At 41.7% G+C, this 23,328-nt stretch overlaps 3 protein-coding genes and 1 long non-coding RNA gene across 4 annotated transcripts; 3 read left to right on the forward strand and 1 right to left on the reverse strand.

Annotated features, from left to right (window-relative positions):
* The first annotated feature begins 690 nt into the window (after positions 1-690).
* LOC146700566 (E3 ubiquitin/ISG15 ligase TRIM25-like) lies at positions 691-2,868 on the forward strand. The gene has a single exon (XM_085471419.1). The coding sequence runs from the start codon at positions 706-708 to the stop codon at positions 2,377-2,379; it is 1,674 nt and encodes a 557-aa protein (XP_085327545.1). The 5' UTR covers positions 691-705; the 3' UTR covers positions 2,380-2,868.
* A 3,148-nt stretch (positions 2,869-6,016) lies between these two features.
* LOC146700567 (tripartite motif-containing protein 16-like) lies at positions 6,017-7,981 on the forward strand. The gene has a single exon (XM_085471420.1). It carries the CDS (start codon positions 6,017-6,019, stop codon positions 7,430-7,432), a length of 1,416 nt encoding a protein of 471 aa, XP_085327546.1. The 3' UTR covers positions 7,433-7,981.
* Positions 7,982-14,282: 6,301 nt separating this feature from the next.
* LOC146700568 (E3 ubiquitin/ISG15 ligase TRIM25-like) lies at positions 14,283-16,370 on the forward strand. The gene has a single exon (XM_085470828.1). The coding sequence runs from the start codon at positions 14,283-14,285 to the stop codon at positions 15,963-15,965; it is 1,683 nt and encodes a 560-aa protein (XP_085326954.1). The 3' UTR covers positions 15,966-16,370.
* Positions 16,371-18,482: 2,112 nt separating this feature from the next.
* On the reverse strand, positions 18,483-19,575 carry LOC146700569 (uncharacterized). The gene is made up of 2 exons (XR_014922593.1): positions 19,193-19,575; positions 18,483-19,107 (listed from the first exon to the last, which is right to left on the reverse strand). It is a non-coding gene; the product is annotated as an uncharacterized LOC146700569 (long non-coding RNA).
* Positions 19,576-23,328: the final 3,753 nt, after the last annotated feature.

Raw genomic sequence — 23,328 nt, forward strand, 5'->3', positions numbered from 1 at the left:
CAACTTGTAAAGGAGCCAGTCACTATTCCCTGTGGGCACATCTACTGCATGAGCTGTATTAAAAACTACTGTAAAAACTAAGTGACTGCCATTATTCATATGTGGTGTGTGTGGCAAAATGAGCTCAAGACAAAGTAGAAATATATTTAAAGGTCATTTATTATTCTTTATTATTATTCTGAACAGATTGCATTCTTAAAAAAAACAATTAAAACCTTAGAGTGAAAATTATCCTCTAAATAGAGGCTTGTTTTCTTGTTTAAATCAGAATACAAAACTCACATTAACAGTTAGAAAATACAGACAATACTAATTGAATTCATCATTTTCAGTAATAGAACAATAAAACATGAAATAACCCCATAATATACATTGCAAATAAGTAAGGAAAACCAATGGGCTTCAACCTACCAACCAGCCTGCAAGTATTGCACAAAGACTTGAAGCACCTACAAATACATCTTAATCAAAAACATGAAAAGTTTCAGTTTCACACCAATCTGATGACTGCCTCTCCTGGAATGAAGCACACCTTTCTAAGCCCCTCTCTGTTTACAGACTGTTTACCTCAGACGTTAGGCACACCCTCTGTTATCACAGTCATGTGATAAGTGGAAAAACAGGAAATTTCCACACTCAGTGTCTCTATATAAAAGAGACAAGAGCAGCTTTTATCTGGGGAGACGTTACTTACATTGAGGAGACATGGCACAGCGAACGATTCAGCTGGATCAAGAAAAATTGAGCTGTTCCATCTGTCTGCAACTTTTAAAGCATCCAGTCACTATTCCCTGTGGGCACAGCTACTGCATGGACTGTATCAAAAACTACTGGGATGAGAAGGAAACACACAGCTGCCCTCAGTGCAGAGAGATTTTCACACCGCGGCCTGTTCTGGTGAAGAACACCATGTTAGCTGAGTTAGTGGAGGACCTAAAGAAAGTAGAACATCTGACAGCTTCACCTGATCATGCCTATCCTGGACCTGGAGATGTGGCCTGTTCTGGGAGGAAGCGGAAAGCCTCCAAGTCCTGCCTGATGTGTATGGCCTCTTATTGTGAGCAGCACCTGCAGCCTCACTACAACGTAGCTCCAATAAAGAGACACAAGATCATTAAAGCCACGTCAAAGCTTCAGGAGAACATCTGCCCTCGCCACGATGAGGTGATGAAGATCTTCTGCCGCACTGATCAGCAGTGTATCTGTTATCTCTGTTTAATGGATGAACACAAAGACCATGTCACAGTGTCAGCTGCAGCAGAAAGAGCTGAGAGGCAGAAAGGGCTTGGAAGAAATCGACAAAAATTTCTTCAAAGAATTCAGGAAAGAGAGAAAGATGTGAAGATGCTTCATCGAAGAGTGGAGGCTATCAATCTTTCTGCTGATAAAGCTTTCAGAGAATGTGATAAGGCTTTCAAAGATTTGATCAGTCTCATTGAGAAAAAAAGCTCTGTAGGGAAGCAGAAGATCAGATCCAAACAAAAAGCCGAACAGGACAGAGTCAAAGAGCTTCAGGAGAAAATAGAGCAGGAGATCAGAGATCTGAGGAGGAGAGACGCTGAACTGCAGCAGCTCTCACTGACAGAGGATCACCTCCATTTTCTGAAAAACTACTCCTCACTGTCACATCTGAGTGCATCTACAAACGTACCCACCTACAACAATCTTACTCTGCAGTACTTTGATGATGTGACTGCATCTGTGTCACGGACCAGAGATAAAGTGAAGGCTCTTCTCAGTGATGAATGGCCAAAAATCTCAGTTGGAACGACCAAAGCAGATATTTTACTGCCTCAAGGAGAACCCAAAACCAGAGACGACTTTTTGAAACATTCTTGTCAGATCACTCTCGATCTAAATACAGCACACACACTGTTGTCACTAAGTGACAGCAACAGAAAAGTAACACTGATGAGTAGAAACCAGTCATATCCAAGTCATCCAGACAAATTCCTTGAATGGTGGCAGGTCCTGAGCAGAGAGGGTCTGACTGGACGCTGTTACTGGGAGGTGAAGTGCAACGGGACTGTTGGAGTAGCTGTTGCATACAAGCATATCGGCCGTAGAGGGACCAGAGAGGAATGTGGATTTGGATTGAATGACAAATCCTGGTCATTAACAGTTTCAGGCAGCGGTTATGAATTCAAACACAACAACATTTCCACTCCCATCCCAGGCTCCCTGTCCTCCAGAATAGGAGTATATTTGGATCACAGGGCAGGAACTCTTTCTTTCTACAGCATCACTGAGACCATGAATCTCCTCCACAGAGTCCAGACCAGGTTCACTCAGCCTCTCTATGTTGGACTGTGGCTTCCACAAAGTGCTGGAGACACTGCTGATGTGTGTGAGCTCAAGAAGAGAATAAACATAAAATAGTGAAATTTGATGCCGTGTGCTACTTGTTGAGATGTGTTTATCTATCCTGCACCTGTTAGAGATGAATCCTTATGGATATAAGTGTGTTCTTTAATTTCTTTGATTGTGTTGTTTTCAATAGCTATTTGGGTAAAACTGTTTATTTGGCAAAACAATATTCATTTCCTATATAGTTTATATTTAACCAGTTTTGTTGTAACATTTGCAGAAAAAACTCCCATAAATATAAATTCCTATGAAAATAACTTCAGTGTATTTAAAATTATAGAAAAAAATTATTATGTATCAGATAAGTTGGAATCAGGGTTATTATGGTTTTTGCAGTTTTAATGTACTTTTTATTTCTATACTTAAGTTGGTGGATTGTAAAATGTTTAATTTCAGTTATGTTTTCATGAACTTTTTTTTTATTTACTGCTGTTTGTGAAATAAAGTGAGCAATGTACACTAAAGTTTCCTGTTCCAAGAAATAAAATATCACTAACATGATGAATGTAAACTTTGTAAAGAGACATTTAAAATAGAGCATTTAAAAATGTCAAATAATGATGAAATTAAAAAAGTGTAATATTAAAAACATACATAGCTCTACAACACTAATTTAAGTAGGAGGATGTGGATGTTAAAGTTGAATTGGAAAGAAATTTAAATATAACAGACGAGTTGTCCGTTATTAATTAGTAATTCATGTAAATTTTGATGTAGGGGCTTTGGAATTGATTAAGGATTTTACACGTATATTTTGGGATTTTTCAAGGTTACTTCATTTCATAAAAGATTTTCCAAAAGGGATTTAACAGATTTCTGGAACTGATGATCATTTAGATCCATTACTCTATATTAGCCATATGTCTGTATGATATATCAGATGGAAAACTGATATATTTGTTAAGAATTCTGCTCCCTATTGACAATATGGAGAGTTGCCTGCTTAGGTAGGCTGATTTTTTCCATAATGCTCAGTTGGTATTACAGGGCCCAAAGCATGCCAAGAATATATTCACCACACCATTACATCATCGGCACTCTGAACCGTTGATGAAAGGCAGGACTGAGTCATACTTTCATGTTGTTGTATCTGTTATCAGTAACTCCCTGCAGGCAGGTAAAGAGCTACCCAAGAGTGTGAAACTGCAGCACCTGCAAAGCAGATCTTGTCGTGGAGTGATGGCCAGATGAATTAAACCTTAAAGCTCTCCATCCACGTGGAAAAAAAAAAGATGGATTTCTTCAGGCTTTGTGTGTACACAAGTGTGTCCTATTAAAAAAAGATGTTTTTCCTTCCCACTGTTGCCAAACCACTTGCTCATAGGGGGTCTTCTGATTGTTGAGGGTTTCTCTGTTTTCTCCATCTTACAGCAGGGTCTTGCCTTAAAATATAAAGTGCCATGAGGCAACCGTTGTTATTTGGCGTTATATAAATAAAAGTGTAAAGATCTTGGAGGACTGCACAGCAGCATGTCTCGCGTGGCAAACCCCAATGTTATGTTTTTTTATTTGTTATATTTGTAAATGAAAAAAAGATATCTTATAAAAGTTACTTTCAGTTTCACACCAGTCCGACTGCTCCCTTTCCTGGAATTAAGCACACCCGTCTATTTACCTCTCTGTTTACAGACTGTTCACCTCAGGCGTTAGGCACACCCTCTCTTATCACAGTCATGTGACAAGTTGAGAAAAAGGAAATATCCATACGCTCTAGCTCAAATAATTAACAAAAATATTTGTTTTTTTTCTCTTTTCCTCTTTCTTCCTTTTTTGTGTTTTAAATAAAGAAAATTAAAAACAAAAAGTTGATAAACTTAAGTGTGGAATAATGTGCCCTTCACTCTGACACCAGCAGATATTTTCCAATGCTACTGCCCTCTAGCACCACTGTTCATTGACAGGCCTGAACTTGTCATTGCCCCTGGGTTTGTGTCTCACAGTTTTGTTTAGTTTATTATTATTCTTTGTTATTTAGTTTCTGGGATGAGTCAGTAGTTTTGATTCAGCTGTAGCCATATATATTGATTCCTGTGTTTTGAGTTTTCAGGAGTCTGGATTATTTTTTTTTTAATTATTTTGTTTGTGTTTTAGAGTAATATTTACAGAGTTTGCAGTATTTTTTCCCAGTTCTGCCGATGTTCTGTCCTTCCCCATTCTGCGTTAATCTTTATTCTCAGTATGATTTTATCTTTTCTTTTTTTTTTAATAAACATTTTCTAAGTTGAGTTCTTTTTAGGTTGTATTTTGAGCTTGGATTCCTGTTTTGATTTTCATCCCATTATGAGCTATTTATTTAATTCTATCATTGTTTAGTTCCAATACTGTTAATATTGGTGATATTTTGTTACTGTCCTCTATATTTACCTTCTCTGGCTGATGTCTAGCTGTTTGGCTGGTTCACAGGATATTTATACCCATGATGACTTCATGTCAGGTCAGTTCAGTTCAGTTCAGTTCAGTTTTATTCACATTTAGTTCAGTCACTATGAGGAAGCACTTGGCAACAGCAGGGAGATAAAACTCCTTTTAGCAGGAGGAAGTTTCCAAGAGAACCAAGTTCTGGGAGGAGCAGCTCTCCACCATGACCAGCTGGGGGTGAGGAGAAAGAAAAGAGAGGAGAGAGACAAGACAAAAGGCAAACTACCGAAGAGAGTTTAATAACTGCTAAGTGTTAAATACAGTAGTGGTGCAGAAACAGAAAAGGAGTCAAAAGAGAGAAGAAGAAATGCTCAGTGCATCATAGGAAACCTCTCTCATTTTAAGGTGTGGAGAAATATGACATGAAGGGTCCCTACACTAGTATAATTCATTTGTAGTTGTTTGCGTTTTATAATGAGGAATGTGTGGCTTTCTACACCTGTGATGGATGCGTCCCTACTGAAACCCAGTTATGATTTCTAGAAAGAACAGCACTTTAAAAAACAGTTTTAATTGTTATTGGGATAACAAAGCATCTTTTAACCATAATACATTTACCTAAACAGAGATGTGAAAGTTGCTTTCTAATAAGTAATTAGGCCTATATTTGTTATTAACATGTTAAATGCTTGACCTGTAATCTGTATATTCCGTATGTTTCAAGCCAGACTTGAAAGAACTCTTCAGCATTAGTGATGTCTCACATCAACTGTTAAGCTTATTCTAAACTTGTATTGGCTCCAGTCTATTCTGCTCCATTCCCAGTATTTAAAATTATATAATGGACACTAAATGTACTAAAATGTTTATTTTTTGACAACTACAAGTCCATTTTTCCTATAAATTTGAGTCAATTTAATATTTCTCTATAAAGGCATAAAGGGATCAATGTTGAATGTTACTAATATTTAGTATTGCTAATTGTATTCCTAGTGAATTCTTGAGTAACAGTTTCCAATGTAAACGTACAATTACAATTCTGTTTTCATCTGAAACACTTTCAGTTTCACACCAATCTGAATACTTCCTTTCCTGGAATGAAGCACACCGTTTTAAGCTCCTCCCTGTTTATAGACTATTTACTTCAGACATTACTGATCTGCCGGTCATGTGATAAGATGCAAAACAAAAAAATTTGCAAAGAATTTCCATCTGCTCAGGTCAGTGTCTCTGCATGAAAATGGCTTTTTTCTGGAAACAGAAAGTAAGACGTCGTTTGAGCGGAGGAGACATGGCGCAGCAAGTAATTGAGCTGTATCGAGAAAAACTGAGGTGTTCCATCTGTCTACAACTTCTAAAGGATCCAGTCACTATTCCCTGTGGGCACAGCTACTGCATGACCTGTATCGAAACTTGCTGGAATGAGAAGGAAACCCACAGCTGTCCTCAGTGCAGGCAGACTTTCAAATCGCAGCCTGTCCTGGTGAAAAACATAATTTTAGGTGAGCTAGTGGAAGATCTAAAAGCAGGACTCACATCTGCTTCATCTGGTCATGCCTATGCTGGACCTGGGGACATGGCCTGTGATTTCTGTTCTGGAAGGAAGCGGAAAGCCTCCAAGTCCTGCCTGGTGTGTATGGCCTCTTATTGTGAGCAGCACCTTCGGCCTCACTACAACATAGCTCCATTAAAGAAACACAAGCTCATCAATGATGCTTCAAAGCTTCAGGAGAACTTCTGCCCTCGCCATGATGAGGTGATGAAGATCTTCTGCCGCACTGATCAGCAGTGTATCTGTTTTCTTTGTTTAATGGATGAACACAAAGACCATGTCACAGTGTCAGCTGCAGCAGAAAGAGCTGAGAAACAGAAAGATCTTGAAACAAATCGACAAAATGTCCAACAGAGAATCCAGAACAGAGAGAAAGATGTGAAGGTGCTTCAAGAGGAAGTTGAGGCTATAAGTCTTTCTACTGATAAAGCTTTGAGGCAAAGTGCGAAGATGTTCAAAGATTTGATCAGTCTCATTGAGAAAAAAAGCTCTGTAGGGAAGCAGAAGATCAGATCCAAACAAAAAGCCGAACAGAACAGAGTCAAAGAGCTTCAGGAGAAAATAGAGCAGGAGATCAGAGATCTGAGGAGGAGAGACGCTGAACTGCAGCAGCTCTCACTGACAGAGGATCACCTCCATTTTCTGAAAAACTACTCCTCACTGTCACATCTGAGTGCATCTACAAACGTACCCACCTACAACAATCTTACTCTGCAGTACTTTGAGGATGTGACTGCATCTGTGTCACGGACCAGAGATAAAGCGAAGGCTCTTCTCAGTGATGAATGGCCAAAAATCTCAGTTGGAACGACCAAAGCAGATATTTTACTGCCTCAAGGAGAACCCAAAACCAGAGACGACTTTTTGAAACATTCTTGTCAGATCACTCTCGATCCAAATACAGCACACACACTGTTGTCACTAAGTGACAGCAACAGAAAAGTGACACTGATGAGTAGAAACCAGTCATATCCAAGTCATCCAGACAAATTCCTTGAATGGTGGCAGGTCCTGAGCAGAGAGGGTCTGACTGGACACTGTTACTGGGAGGTGAAGTGCAACGAGACTGTTGGAGTAGCTGTTACATACAAGGATTTCGGCCGTAGAGGGACCAGAGAGGAATGTGGATTTGGATTGAATGACAAATCCTGGTAATTAACAGTTTCAGGCAGCGGTTATGAATTCAAACACAACAACATTTCCACTCCCATCCCAGGCCCTCTATCCTCAAGAATAGGAGTATATTTGGATCACAGGGCAGGAACTCTTTCTTTCTACAGCATCACTGAGACCATGAATCGTCTCCACAGAGTCCAGACCAGGTTCACTCAGCCTCTCTATGTTGGACTGTGGCTTCCACAAAGTGCTGGACACACTGCTGAGGTGTGTGAGCTCAAGAAGAGAATAAACATAAAATAGTAAAATTTGATGCCGTGTGCTACTTGTTGAGATGTGTTTATCTATCCTGCACCTGTTAGAGATGAATCCTTATGGATATAAGTATATTCTTTAATTCCTTTGATTTTCTTGTTTTCACCAGCTATTCAGGTAAAACTGTTTATTTGGCAAACAATATTCATTTCTTATATATTTTATATTTAACCAGTGTTTTGTTGTAACATTAGCAGAAAAAACTCCCATAAATATAAATTCATATGAAAATAACTTCAGTGTATTTAAAATTACAGAAAAAAATAATTATCTATCAGATAATTGTAATCAGGGTTATTGTGATGTTTGCATTTTCAACTTAGTTTTTATTTCTATACTTAAGTTGGTGGATTGTAAAATGTTTAATTTCAGTTATGTTTTCATGATGATTTTTTATTTACTGCTGTTTGTGAAATAAAGTGAGCAATGTACACTAAAGTTTCCTGTTCCAAGAAATAAAATATCACTAACATGATGAATGGAGGTTTTTGTAAAGAGACATTTAAAGTGGAGCATTCAACAATTTCAAATAATGATGAAATTTAAAAAAAGTATAACCTTAAAAATGTACATTAGACAATACCAAGCCCAGAGGGTGTCGAGACCAAGACTAGACCAAGACCGAGACCAACACAAAAAAGTCTATAAACTGCAGCCAGATGCTGCTTCGTTTACAGGTGTCAGGCATATTTATGTGTTTTTGCGATGCACTCGCACAGCCCTCCTCACTGCTGTCTACTGTCTCACTCACTTACTGAGAGGACAGACGCACGCTCCACTTGACTGTCGCGTCTCTCACCCTCTCTGTTTTTCACATAATGATATTATCCTATATCCTCGCATGTGATTGGCCACAATATGGAAGGATTGGAGCATAGCTGAGCCACTGTGTGAGAGCTGAGCAACGAAAGGAAATTAAGTGAGGAGCCGGCTCTCGCTCAATGAGAGTCGACTCTTCTGATTCACTACAAAGCACTCTCTAAGCACGGCTCTTAGAGCTGATGCTTTTGCGTATGACACATCATCGAACGTTACGTTGTGTGTCATGGATACTGTTGACTCCAAATCTCCTTACCACTATTTAGATCTGAGACAGCAAGACCGAGACAGTGAGACCAAGACAAGACAGAGACCAAAGTCCGTCTAGACCAAGACAAGACCAAGACCACATCAAAGTCTCGAGACCAAGACCTGTCTTGAGACATCCAAATCTAACTGTAGGTCTACACTAATTTAAGTGGAAGAATATGGATGTGTCATAATCCTGGGTTTTTTGACCCAGCATTTTGAGTTTTAGCTTATTTTGATGTTTGTGGTTTATGTTTAAGTACTTTGGGTTCTCTAAGTTCATTTCCACTAAACCTAAGTTTCCATTATAGTTTATTGTTTTTCAGATTCTCCTTGTGTCTTCTGCCCCTGTGTTTAAGTTTCCCTCACCCTTTGTGTTTTATGTTTGTGTGTCTTATGTTGTCAAGGTTGTGTTGTCATGTCTGCATTCCATTCTGCTTCCTGTTTTACTGTGAAAGTCTCTGTCCAGTATGCAGTGTGTCCAGATTTCTTCCCCTTGTCTAGTTAGGTCTGATTTGTCCCAGCTGTGTTTCCACCTGTTCCCCATCCTCTCATTATATTTTTGTGTACTTAAGTCCTCTGTCCTCCTTTGTTCAGTGTCAGGTCATCTGTGGTTTTTTGTGCCATGTCTCCATGGTCCAGGTCTCTTTGTATCTATACCAAGTTTCATATTTATTTATTTTCCCCCAGTTTCGGTTGTTGTTTATTCTCGTCTTTTTTTGCCTTGTGCATTACTTTGTGTTTCTCCATCAGCCGCTTTAAACAGCTCACTTTTTGTTAACTCAAGTTATGTTCCATGTTCCATTTTGTTTGCTCTTGGGTCTACTATTCATACTTCACACAGTCAGCTACTCAGCTAGACTGTAACAAGTGGTGCAGGAACAAAAAGAGAGTGAACAGAGTGAAGAAGAAATGCTCAGTGCATCATAGGAAACCTCCCTAATTTTAAGGTGTGGAGAAATATGACATGAAGGGTCCCTACACAAGTATAATTCATTTGTAGTTGTTTGCGTTTTATAATTAGAAATTCACATGCAATACTAGGTCCGTGGCGCTGCTGGAGACCATGCGATCGGACAAGGTGTTTGCTGTCAGTCCCACTTCGACAATCTGATGTGAAACCTGCGCTGCCAGTATTTAGTTGGACTCTGCTCTTGAACATCCGCTCCATCGCAAACAAATCCTTCTCTCTGAATAAGCTCTTCACAGAAACCCCCCCCCCCCCTTCCCCCCTCCCTGTTTTTTTTCTGTTTCTCACTGAAACATGGCAGAGGGATGGCAAGTTTATTCACCTAAACAAACTGCGCCCTGCTGGCTGCTCTTACTTGGGCGCCTCCCATTTACGTCGCCGTGGTGGAGGACTTGCTGTTGTCTTTAAGGACAGTTACACATGCAGAGATATGCAAACTAAAAACTGTTCTTCTTTTGAGTCAAAAAAATTAAGGTTGGCTCTACGAACATATTTTATCTTTGACAGTTTGACATGACAGTTTCAGTCTATCGCCCTCCTGTCTCTGCTGCTGTGTTCTTAAAGGATTTTACGAACTTCTAATCTTCTATTATCCAGCTGGAGAAAGTTTTGATTCTTGGGGATTTTAACATTCATATTGATGATGCCTCATCAAACTCTGCAGCAGAACTTTTATCTGTATCCAATTCTTTTGACTTTGTCCAACATGTCTCTGGTCCAACCCATTTAAAAGGCCATACCTTGGAACTTGTCTTTTCCTTGGGCCTCAACATTGGCAACGTGTTTGTCGAGCATGCACTTTTGAGTGATCATAATTGTCTTTTTTGAACTCAACTTTAGTTCTAAACAAACACCTTGGAAGTTAAAAACTCAGACGCATAATAACTGAGACTACTGCTGGGAGGTTCTCCATCATATTTGACAGTTCTCTACTTTTTACTGGAAATGATGTAAATATTCTTATTCAGTCATATAGATGTTGTAAAGACTCACCTTTCAGTGCACTCACTTCACCAGATGCACCTAGTTTCTTTTCCTCACCTTTGATTGGGTGTGGTGCTTGCCCTTAATTGCACTCACCTGTAACCAGTTATATAAGGACTGCATTCACCTACAGCTAACTCCTTCTTCACTCCCTCATGGGGCGGCAGCTGAGGTGAGTTTCTGTTAGAGTTTCCTGAGTTCATGTATTATGAGTTACTGAATGACTTAAATCACACTTTATTTCCTTTCAGAGTTAGCAGTCCATGTGCGTCTTTCCTTTTAGAATAGAAGAATAGAATAATCCTTTAATTGTCCCACAAGGGGAAATTTGGTTGTAACAGCAGCCAAAAAGACACATATACAACAAACAGGACACAGAACAGAAACATACACAATTTTTATTACATATTTACATTAAGGACAATGATTACTATAAACAGAGTACTGTACAGTTATCAAATTAAATAAAAATAACTACAGATAAGAGGCAAACCAGGTTATAGTGCGAATCAGTTGATTAAATTGTTGCAGTTACAGTGCAGATGTAAACATCTATGTTTGTTGGGAGCAGTTCTGATTGTACAGTCTGACAGCTGCAGGGAGGAAGGACCTGCGGAAACGCTCCTTCATGCATCGAGGACGCAGCAGTCTGTCACTGAAGGAGCTCTGCAGTTCAGCAACATTTACATGCATGGGGTGGGAGACTCTGTCCATCAGAGATGTTATTTTGGCCAGAGTCCTTCTGTCTCCCACCACCTGCACTGGGTCCAGGGTGCCTCGCAGAACAGAGCTGGCCTTCCTGATGAGTTTATCCAACCTCTTCCTCTCAGCTGCCGATAAACTGCTGCTCCAACATACCACACTGTGAAAAATGACAGATGCCACCACAGAGTCATAGAAGGTCTTTAAAAGCGCTCCCTGTACTCCAAATGACCTCAGCCGCCTCAGCAGGTAGAGTCTGCTCTGACCCTTCCTGTAGAGAGCATCAGTGTTGTGACTCCAGTCCAGTTTATTATTCAGGTACCTATAAGAGTCCACTATCTCAATGTCCACTCCCTGGCTGTTCACTGGTGTCAGTGTGGTGTGTCTGCGTCTTCTCGCTCGTAGACCGCGAAGGCCGGGTACTCTGAAGTGTGCGGCCCCTGAATTGGGACACAGCTCGAGTCTTGTTAGACTTTACCTCAGCCCTTGACACAGTTGATCATACCATCCTGATAAACTGACTGATAGACCTGGTTGGGATGTCTGGCTCTGTTCTAGACTGGTTTTCATCCTACATGTCATGTCGGAATCTACAGAGCTGCTGTGTGGAGTTCCTCAGGGCTCCGTGCTGGGACTTATTCTGTTTTTAATATACATTCTTCCTTTAAGCCAGATAATACGGCAGTTTCCTGATGTATCTTATCATCTTTTTGCTGATGATATTCAGCTATACTACTCATTTAAGCCTTCTGAAGTTCATAAGCTCTCCGCTCTGACTGTTTAACCAACATTAAATAATGGTTGAACAATAATTCCTTACAGCTAAACCCAGAGAAAACAGAAACTTTGATTATTGCACCAGACAGTGCAATAACTGATATTAAACAGCGATTAGGTGATTTAGGTTCCTTATAGAAGCATAACCTTAGAAATCTAGGTGTTATTTTTGATTAAGCTTTTTCTTTGGAGGGACATTTAAATCAGTAAGAACCTGCTTTTTCCACTTGAGGAACATTTCCAAACTTAGATCCATCGTGTCAACAAGTGAACTCGAGATCATAATTCCGTACTTTTGTCTCTACAAGACTTGACTACTGTAACAGCCTGTTTACTTGTCTAAACGAGAAAGGGCTAGCTCGTCTACAGGTTGTTCAAAACTCTGCAGGGAGGCTACTGACCTGCTCGAACAAGGGAGCTCATATGACCCCTGTTTTAAAGTCGCTGGTCGAACCAGTCAGATTTAGGTTCCATTTTAAAATTATAGTTTGAACTTTTAGAGCATTACAGGGACAGACCCCTTCCAATATTGCTGATTTGATTCGTACACATACCTCTTCTCGTAACCTGAGGTCATCTAATCAAAACCTTTTAGTGGTCCCCCACATTCATTTTAGAACTTGAGGGGACCGATCTTTCCAAGCTGTTGCATCCAGACTGTGGAATGCACTTCCTCTATTTTTATGATGTCTGGACTCTGTGGAGACCTTCAAAAAGCTTTATATAGACCATGGTTTTTATGATGTATTTATGAGTGTATTGTGTTTTCTTACCTTTCTTGTAAAGCACTTTGTGACCATGTCTGTGAAAGGTGCTATATAAATTAACTTTACTTACTTACTTACATCATGTCAATCTTACAAAGAAATGTGTGGCTGTCTACGCCTGTGATCGATACGTCCCTTGTGAAACCCAGTTATGATTCCTAGAAAGGACAGCACTTTAAAAAAAACAAAAAAAAAACCAAACAGTTTTAATTGTTACTGGGATAACAAAGAATTAAGGTTGAATGTTACTAATATTTAGTATTACTAATCCAGTCCTTCTGAATTGTCCAGTAACAGTTTCCACTGTAAACATTCGATTACATTTCTGTTTTTATCTGAAACACTTTCAGTTTCACATCAATCTGAATACTCCCTTTCCTGGAATGAAGCACACCTTTCTAAGCTCCTCCCAGACTACTGATCTGCCAGTCGTGTAATAAGACCCAAAACAGAACATTTCCATATGCTTTAGATCAGTGTCTTTGCATCAAGGAGACAAAAACAAGTTTTATCTTGAAACAGAAAGTAAGACGTCGTTTGAGGGCAGGAGAAATGGTGCAGCAAGTAATTGAGCTGCATCGAGAAAAACTGAGCTGTTCCATCTGTCAGGAACTACTAAATCCAGTCACTATTCCCTGTGCGCACAGCTATTGCATGAGCTCTATTAAAACCTACTATAAAAACTAAAGTAAAATAGCAAAAACTACTATAAAAACTAATTGACTGCCATTATTCATATGTGGTGTCTGGTAAAATGAGCTCAGGACAAAGCACAAAATATATTTAAAGGTCCTTTATTATTCTTTGTTATTCTGAACAAATTGAATTCTTAAAAAAAAACAATTAAAACCTTACAGTGAAAATTATCCTCTATATGAGTCCATCAACAGTTAGAGTGGGGTGGTTTCCTGTTTAAATAAAAATACATAACTCACATTAACTAGCAGAAAACTCACAACCCTTATACTTATTAGATAGAAAATATACACAATACCCACTAACAAATGCACAGCTGAAATGGTGAGAACAGTACTGTATCAAATTACAAGACCAGTCTGTCTAGGCCCTTTCCTGGAATAAAGCACACGTGTCTAAGCCCCACTCAGTTTATATACTGCTCACTCAGACATTAGTCACACCCTACGCTCAGGTCAGTGTCTACATCAAAGAAACGAAAGCAGCTTTTATCTGGTAACTGAAAGTGAGATGTCACAGACTTCCCTCAAAAGGACCTTGAGTTCAAATTTCAGTGCATATTTGCATCCGGTAAAAGAAAGGAAATCTTTTACAGTCGTGGTGAGGAGACATGGCGCAGCAACTGATTCAGCTGGATCAAGACAAACTGAGCTGTTCCATCTGTCTGCAGCTTCTAAAGGATCCAGTCACTATTCCCTGTGGGCACAACTACTGCATGGACTGCATCAGAAAGTGCTGGGATGAGAAGGAAGTACACAGCTGCCCTCAGTGCAGGCAGATTTTCACACTGAAACCTGACCTGGTGAAAAACCGCATGCTTGCTGAGTTAGTGGAAGACGTAAAGAAAGCAGGACTTCCAGCTGCTTCACCTGATCATGCCTTTGCTGGACCTGGAGATGTGGCCTGTGATTTCTGTTCTGTGAGGAAGCGGAAAGCCTCAAAGTCCTGCCTGGTGTGTATGGCCTCTTATTGTGAGCAGCACCTGCAGCCTCACTACAACGTAGCTCCAATAAAGAAACACAAACTCATCAAAGCCACTTCAAAGCTTCAGGAGAACATCTGCCCTCGCCACGATGAGGTGATGAAGATCTTCTGCCGCACTGATCAGCAGTGTATCTGTTATCTCTGTTTAATGGATGAACACAAAGACCATGTCACAGTGTCAGCTGCAGCAGAAAGAGCTGAGAGGCAGAAAGGGCTTGGAAGAAATCGACAAAAATTTCTTCAAAGAGTTCAGGACGGAGAGAAAGATGTGAAGGCGCTTCATGAAAGAGTGGAGGCTATCAATCTTTCTGCTGATAAAGCGTTAATGCAAACTGAGAAGATGTTCAAAGACTTGATCAGTCTTATTCAGAAAAAAAGCTCTGAGGTGAAGCAGAAGATCAGGTCCAAGCAAACATTTGAACAGAACAGAGTCAAAGAGCTTCAGGAGAAAATAGAGCAGGAGATCAGAGATCTGAGGAGGAGAGACGCTGAACTGCAGCAGCTCTCGCTGACAGAGGATCACCTCCATTTTCTGAAAAACTACTCCTCACTGTCACATCTGAGTGCATCTACAAACGTACCCACCTACAACAATGTTACTCTGCAGTACTTTGATGATGTGACTGCATCTGTGTCACGGACCAGAGATAAAGTGAAGGCTCTTCTCAGTGATGAATGGCCAAAAATCTCAGTTGGAACGACCAAAGCAGATATTTTACTGCCTCAAGGAGAACCCAAAACCAGACACGACTTTTTGAAACATTCTTGTCAGATCACTCTCGATCCAAATACAGCACACACACTGTTGTCACTGAGTGACAGCAACAGAAAAGTGACACTGATGAGTAGAAACCAGTCATATCCAAGTCATCCAGACAAATTCCTTGATTGCCGGCAGGTCCTGAGCAGAGAGGGTCTGACTGGACACTGTTACTGGGAGGTGAAGTGCAACGGGACTGTTGGAGTAGCTGTTGCATACAAGGATATTGGCCGTAGAGGGACCAGAGAGGAATGTGGATTTGGATTGAATGACAAATCCTGGTCATTAACAGTTTCAGGCAGCGGTTATGAATTCAAACACAACAATATTCCCACTCCCATCCCAGGCCCCCTGTCCTCCAGAATAGGAGTATATTTGGATCACAGGGCAGGAACTCTTTCTTTCTACAGCATCACTGAGACCATGAATCTCCTCCACAGAGTCCAGACCAGGTTCACTCAGCCTCTCTATGTTGGACTGTGGCTTCCACAAAGTGCTGGACACACTGCTGAGGTGTGGGGGCTCAAGAAGAGAATAAACATAAAATAGTGAAATTTGATGCCATGTGCTACTTGTTGAGATGTGTTTATCTATCCTGCACCTGTTAGAGATGAATCCTTATGGATATAAGTGTGTTCTTTAATTTCTTTGATTGTGTTGTTTTCAATAGCTATTTGGGTAAAACTGTTTATTTGGCAAAACAATATTCATTTAACCACTGTTTTGTTGTAACATTAGCAAAAAAACAAAGTCATATAAAAATAACTTCAGTATATTTAAAATTAGAGAAAAAAGTAATTATGTATCAGATAAGTTGGAATCAGGGTTATTATATCTTGATGCATGCTCAATCATCCAGGTAAGGAAATCCTAAAAAGCTGATTCTGTTTATCTGGACATAACGTTATCAGTAGGAGAAATGCTCATGACAATTTGCATATTATTGATAAAGAAACTGACCTCACATACTATTATTCATTCAGTGGGCTAGTTTCAGTTATTGTGAATATGTACTGTTTATAAGGTCGGGGGAAACTGCAGTCAGCTGAGACTGAAGAAGTCACTTGGATAACTGATGTAATGTTTCTCCCACTGGAAACGTTTAGATGAACAGAATATATTTTTTGGCACTTTTATTATAATTGTTGCTTCTATTTTTGTTTTTTAAATTTCTATACTTAAGTTGGTGGATTGTAAAATGTTTAATTTCAGTTATGTTTTCATGAACCTTTTTTTTTATTTACTGCTGTTTGTGAAATAAAGTGAGCAATGTACACTAAACTTTCTTGTTTCAAGAAATAAAATATCACTAACATGATGAATGGAACCTTTTGTTAAGAGACATTTACAGTAGAGCATTAATGATGAAATTAAAAAAGTAAAATCTTAAAAAATGTCACGGCTGCCGGGGCGAGCCGTGTGGTGTTGGTGGAAAAGGACCCAAAATGCAGGCAAAAGACTGATATGAGTGAATGTTCATTTACAAAGTGGCAAGGGGAGAAAAAGAGGCAATGAGCTACTGAAGAAACCTAAACTGGGAAAACTAAAGAGCAAACCTTAAATCATAATGAAACTGGGTGAAGGGCAGAGAGACACAGACCAAAAAACAAAACACCATGAAACAGGGCCCTCGGCCCTGTTTCAGGAAGCCGGTTTAGAAAACTCAGAGTGAAAAACGATACGCAGGGTTGAGTAACCCCGAACTGTCCAACTCGGAATATTCGGTTTCAGAAAGGCTGATAACAATTAGTTCAGTCAACGCGGAGTTGCTTTAACCCCAAGTGAAGCGCGCGGACGAGGATACATAAAGCCCTGATCAGTGGAGCACAGATTAAGCGAGTCACCATGGAGACGGAGGGAAAGAAGGCGCGGTCAATGTATTTCACAGCGCTTGAGGCCGAAATTCTGATGGCAGCATATGCCGATAACATGCAAATTCCGCGGAAAAAAGTAACACAGCGACAGCTGCAAAAGAAAGTGAGCATGCATGGCAAAACATAGCCGACAGAGTCAATGCGTGAGTGTTAATTTAAACATTGATCTAGGGATTTCCACCCATTTAACACGTTATTTTATCATATGTTATTTTATTTGTTATTTTATACATTTTATTTTGTGACGTGATGTGAGCGCAGGTGCAACCCAACAGGCCCCAAACGTTCCTGGCAGCAAGTAAAAATGAAATATAAAAATATAGTCCAAACAGGTAAGGTGTAATTGTATTATGAGCCATAGTGCTTGGTCTGTTTGTCCCATGTAAATCAATTGCAGTTAGAGGCTACATTAATTTTCTGTCTGTAAGCACTTATTGAAATTATCTGAGCACATTACAAGTACATATTTGCTTACTCTGTATGCTCAAATGTGACCCGTTATAGCCAACAGAAAAAAAGCGGAGGCCCGAAAAACAGGTGGGGGTCCTCCACCACCACCACCACTCACAGAGGCTGAGCAGTTGGCCCTCAGCCAAAACAGTGGGCGCCCTGTGGCCGAAGGCATCTCTGCGGGGACATCCTCTGAGTCAATAACCCCGCAAGACACAAGTGCCTACATAAGGGGTAAATTCAAAATAATACATGATGTGCATACATCCTTTCTTCACAGTCACCTTTGCAGTGCTACTCATTCATTTGATAAACTCTTTACCATAATGGATTATTTTGTAGTGAAGTTATTTTCCTACTGATCTTGCCTTCCCTCAGTCTTGGTTGTCTTTGAGAGCATAATGACAATGAAGTGTAAGGTGATTGGTATGTTTGTTAATTGCCATTTGGTCCCTTGTAAGTTATAAGTGACCTGTATAAACCTCATATTCTATCAGTTGATGGTGATGGTGTACTGCATCTGGTGCAGCCTCCTGTTGAGCCAGACCAACATGCAGTTGTGAGTAATACTCCACAGATTATATGAGTTTACAGTAGAACAGCAATGTTGTTTATTTCTTTACTACAGGAAAATAATGAAGAAACATTGACAGCTGTTACAGAGGAGGAAGCAACAGAGACACTTTATGAGGTTTACATCTTTTAATACTTTGTGTACAGGAAACACAGGTGACCAATAAAGCCAGTTGAACAAAAAATCTGTTTATTCTTCTTTCAACATGTTGAGGTGATGGGTCAAAAGAAATGATTGTGACATATGGTATCTCTGACTGCTCTTCCATCTTGTATGTCCGTGGGAGGGTCAGGATGTTCATGGTTTGGATCACTGCTGTTTGGTTCAGAAGGACAGTGTTCTCCTCTAATTGTGGCAATGTTGTGAAGAATCACACATGCCACAATAATGTCACATGCCCTTTCTGGGGTGACCCTGAGTCTTTGCAGGCACTGGAACCGGGCCTTAAGCATTCCGATAGTCATTTCAACTCTGGCTCTTGTCCTGCAATTAGCCAGATTATATCGCTGCTGTGGGCCCGGTTCAGGGTCAGAGTAAGGGGTAAGCAAATAGGGTAAACATGGATACCCCCTATCACCAAGCAAGTAGCCAGTGAACTCTCCTAAGACAGAAGGATACACTTCAGTTCAAATGTCCCTGAAGCAATTGGTCTTTATATATTTTAAAGTATTTTCAACTCACCATGTCCAAATTTTGTGCTCAGTGTACATTCACGGAATATTTGTGAGTCATGGACAGAGCCTGGCCACTTGGCTTCCACATTTGTGATAATGTTGGCAGCATCATATATGATCTTCACAGTGCAGAGAACACAAATTAGCATCCATTACTATGATGAAATAATTTGTTAGTTTGAAATGCTACAGGGAACTATGTACCTGTACATTAATGCTGTGGAAAGACTTCCTGTTCACATAGTCTCCTTCATTTACTGAAGGAGCAATGATTGGAATGTGAGTGCCATCTATACACGCCTGGGAACCCTGAAAATAAATGTAAAATTTAAGTAGTAGTTCAAGTATCACCACATCATAAATTAAGTTTTGGTCATCCTGATACCTGCAATTTTGTGGCATCCCTCTTTGATAAATCTTGTGGGTCTGTGACCGGGGAACACCACAGACGAGTACAGGAGACGTTTCAGTGCAACTGTAACATTCCTGACTGCCCGACAGACGGTAGCCTTGGAAACGTGCTCAGCGTCACCAATATTATACAGAAAGCTCCCGTTTGCAAAAAACCGAAGTGCAATACAAATAATATGTACGGAACTGAGAGCATGTCCGCGATGTGTCACATGCGTAATATATGGCCTGAGGATGTTATCCAAATAAATTATAGATTGTGCTGAGAAACAGTAACGTTCGCACAGACAATCATCAGGAAATGATAAAATGTCCAAACGCGCTCTGATCACTCTCTCCCGGCGGAGAGCTCTGCGGAGAATTTGGGCTTCACGATCTACTGGCTCTTCAAGGAAGGGACACGCCATGTCTGACACTTCCTACTGTCAGGTTTCCGACAAAGGGGCGGAGACAGTCAGGGTTAGTTGTAGTAAACCTGCTAGGGGGCAGGTTAGCTTCACGGCGTGTGTCGTCATAGTGACTCACTCAGGCTTCAGCTGAACTCGCTTTGTGAAACCGAAAACCCAGAGTTTTCGTTAACTCAGGGTATACTTACTCAGTTTTTCCACTAAACCGGCTTCCTGAAACAGGGCCGAGCCGACAAAGAGCGCACACACACACACACGGTTATCAGGCAATGACACACAGATGATCCTAATTCACAAGATGACGGGAGGATACAAGCTGAACACAGTGATAACAGACACAGACCTTCAAAGTAAAACAGGAAATTCATAAAACAAACTCATGGACACGAAGGGGGACGACACGGGAAATAAACCTTAGGACTGGAAACCCTGAGAATGAAACCTACATACTAATAACCATGAAGAAATTAACATCAAATCTGATAAAACATAATGACAAAGGCAAAACGCTGGGTCAACCCAGCACCATGACAAAAACGTACATACTGTAGGTCTATACTAATTTAAGTAGGAGTATAACAGATGAAAAATGTTTTCATAATAAGGCAAAATTTAAAGCAGGAAGTAAACTAGCAAAGTGAAAATAAAAATGAGATATTTCAATATACCCATTATTATTATTTCAAGATATGATGAAGATGGCGCCGGTGAGGTCGGCTGCCGTCACGACTGCTCCGACCACTTTTTCTTTGTCTTTGTTTTTTAAGTTAGTTTTCAGCGTTTCTAAATCGGCAAAATCATCACCATTGGGTACATTAGGTATGACAGTGACACTCTTGTTTCTATTGGTTTACAATGTACTCACAATTCGAAGTTTTTAACTCCGGATCCGAGCTGGCCGAGTGAGATCTCGAGGGAGAACAAAGGGAAGCGGCGGCGGCCTAGAGGGAAGCGAGCCGGCGTCAGGAACAGGCTGAGAGCTCGTGCACACCGCATACCTCTGCCTAGCATCCTGCTCGCCAACGTCCAGTCACTGGAGAACAAGCTTGATGACCTCAGGGCCAGGATAAAGTTCCAGAGAGACATTCGGGACTGCAATCTCCTCTGCTTCACCGAGACATGGCTGAACCCAGCGGTGCCGGACCACGCCATCCAGCCGGCCGAGTTCTTCTCGGTTCACCGCATGGACAGGACACGGGACTCGGGGAAGTCAAGGGGAGGCGGCGTGTGTTTAATGGTGAACAACAACTGGTGCAACAGTGCGAACGTTGTTCCTCTCACACGCTCCTGCACACCAAATCTGGAACTACTGTCCATCATGTGTCGTCCTTTTTATCTACCTCGGGAATTTACATCGGTCATTGTAAGTGCCGTTTATATTCCACCACAAGCGGACACGGTCACCGCCTTATGCGAGCTGCATGAGGCACTCACACAGCACCAGACACAACACCGGGACGCTGCACTTATTGTGACGGGGGACTTTAATAGCGCCAACCTCAAACGCGCAGCGCCGAACTTTTATCAACACATCACCTGCCCCACCAGGGGTGAAAGGACACTGGACCACTGCTACACTACGGTCAAGGACGGCTACAAGGCACAATCCCGCCCTCCGTTTGGCAAATCTGATCACGCCGCCATCTTCCTCATGCCAAAATATAAACAAAGGCTGAAACAGGAAGTTCCGGTTCAGAGGAAGGTCGCGCGCTGGACGGATCAATCGGTGGCCGCGTTACAGGACGCACTCGATGACGCAGACTGGGGCATGTTCAGAAACAGCTCCGACGATGACGTCAACGTGTTTACGGAAGCGGTTGTGGGATTCATCGGGAAACTAGCGGATGATACCGTGGAGACAAAGACTATCACAACGTTTCCCAACCAGAAGCCGTGGGTGGATAAAACCATCCGCAACGCTCTGAGATCCCGCACCGCTGCCTACAACACGGGACTCACAACGGGGGACATGGACCCGTACAAAGCCGCGTCATATAACGTGCGGAGGGCGGTGAAAGAGGCGAAGCAGCGCTACGGGAGGAAACTAGAGTCACAACTCCAACAGAGTGACTCTAGGAGCCTGTGGCGGGGACTAAGGACAATAACGGACTATAAAGCACCAACAACCGGTATGACGAACGCGGCCGTGACTTTGGCAGACGAGCTGAACACTTTCTATGCTCGCTTCGAGGCTGCAACTAAGGTCTCCAACAATGCTAGTGTTAGCGGCGCTAACGGCTGCAGACAGGAAGATACTGCCAGCACCGGAAACGTGCTCGTCATCTCCGAGCATGAAGTAAGGAGAGCCTTCAAGAGAGTGAACACCAGGAAAGCAGCAGGACCAGACGGCATCCCAGGTCGTATCCTAAGAGACTGCGCATACCAGCTAGCTCCTGTGTTCACTGAGATATTCAACATCTCTTTATCTCAGTCGGTGATCCCCACATGCTTCAAAGAGTCCATCATTGTTCCTGTCCCGAAGAAACCCCACCCTGCTTCTCTCAATGACTATCGCCCTGTAGCCCTCACCTCAGTAGTGATGAAGTGCTTTGAACGCCTGGTCAGAGACTTCATCATTTCTTCACTACCAGACACACTGGACCCACTACAGTTCGCTTACCGTCCAAATCGTTCCACAGACGATGCCATCTCTCATCTCCTCCACACATCACTCACTCACTTGGACACTAGAAGGGGGAATTATGTTAAAATGCTCTTCATAGACTATAGCTCTGCATTTAATACCATAATTCCCGCCACACTCACCACCAAGCTGGAGCATCTGGGACTCAGCTCATCTATGTGTCAGTGGATCTCCAACTTCCTAACTGGCAGACCACAGGCAGTAAGGATGGGCGGACATGTCTCAGCCTCCACCACTCTCAGCACTGGAGCCCCCCAGGGGTGTGTTCTGAGCCCCCTGCTGTACTCTTTGTACACATATGACTGTGTGGCCACTACCAGCTCCACCACCATCATCAAGTTTGCTGACGACACCGTCGTGGTGGGCCTGATCTCTGATAACAACGAGACGGCCTACCTGAAGGAGATTAGGAATCTGGAGAACTGGTGCCAGAGGAACAACCTCCTTCTAAACGTCAGTAAGACAAAGGAGCTGATAGTGGACTTCAGCACTAAGCAGGAGAGGAACTACCAGACCCCCGTCATCAACGAGTGCCCAGTGGAGAGAGTGGACAGCTTCAAATACCTCGGAGTTCACATCACGCAGGACCTGTCATGGTCCTGTCACATCAACACCGTGGTGAAAAAGGCCCGACAGCGTCTCTACCACCTCAGACGCTTGAGAGACTTCCAACTGCCCTCCAAGGTGCTCAGGAACTTTTACTCGTGCACCATAGAGAGCATCCTGGCGGGAAACATCTTAACCTGGTTCGGGAACAGCACCATGCAGGACAGACGAGCTCTACAGAGGGTTGTGCGGTCAGCTGAGCGCACCATCCGCTCCGAGCTCCCTGACCTGCACTCAATCTACAGCAGGCGGTGCCGGACCAAGGCCAGGAA

This window comes from Copadichromis virginalis, linkage group LG10, assembly GCF_057382275.1.
Source record: "Copadichromis virginalis isolate Kocher_CV1m ecotype Utaka linkage group LG10, C_Virginalis_male_GT1.1, whole genome shotgun sequence".
Taxonomy (NCBI): Eukaryota; Metazoa; Chordata; class Actinopteri; order Cichliformes; family Cichlidae; genus Copadichromis; species Copadichromis virginalis.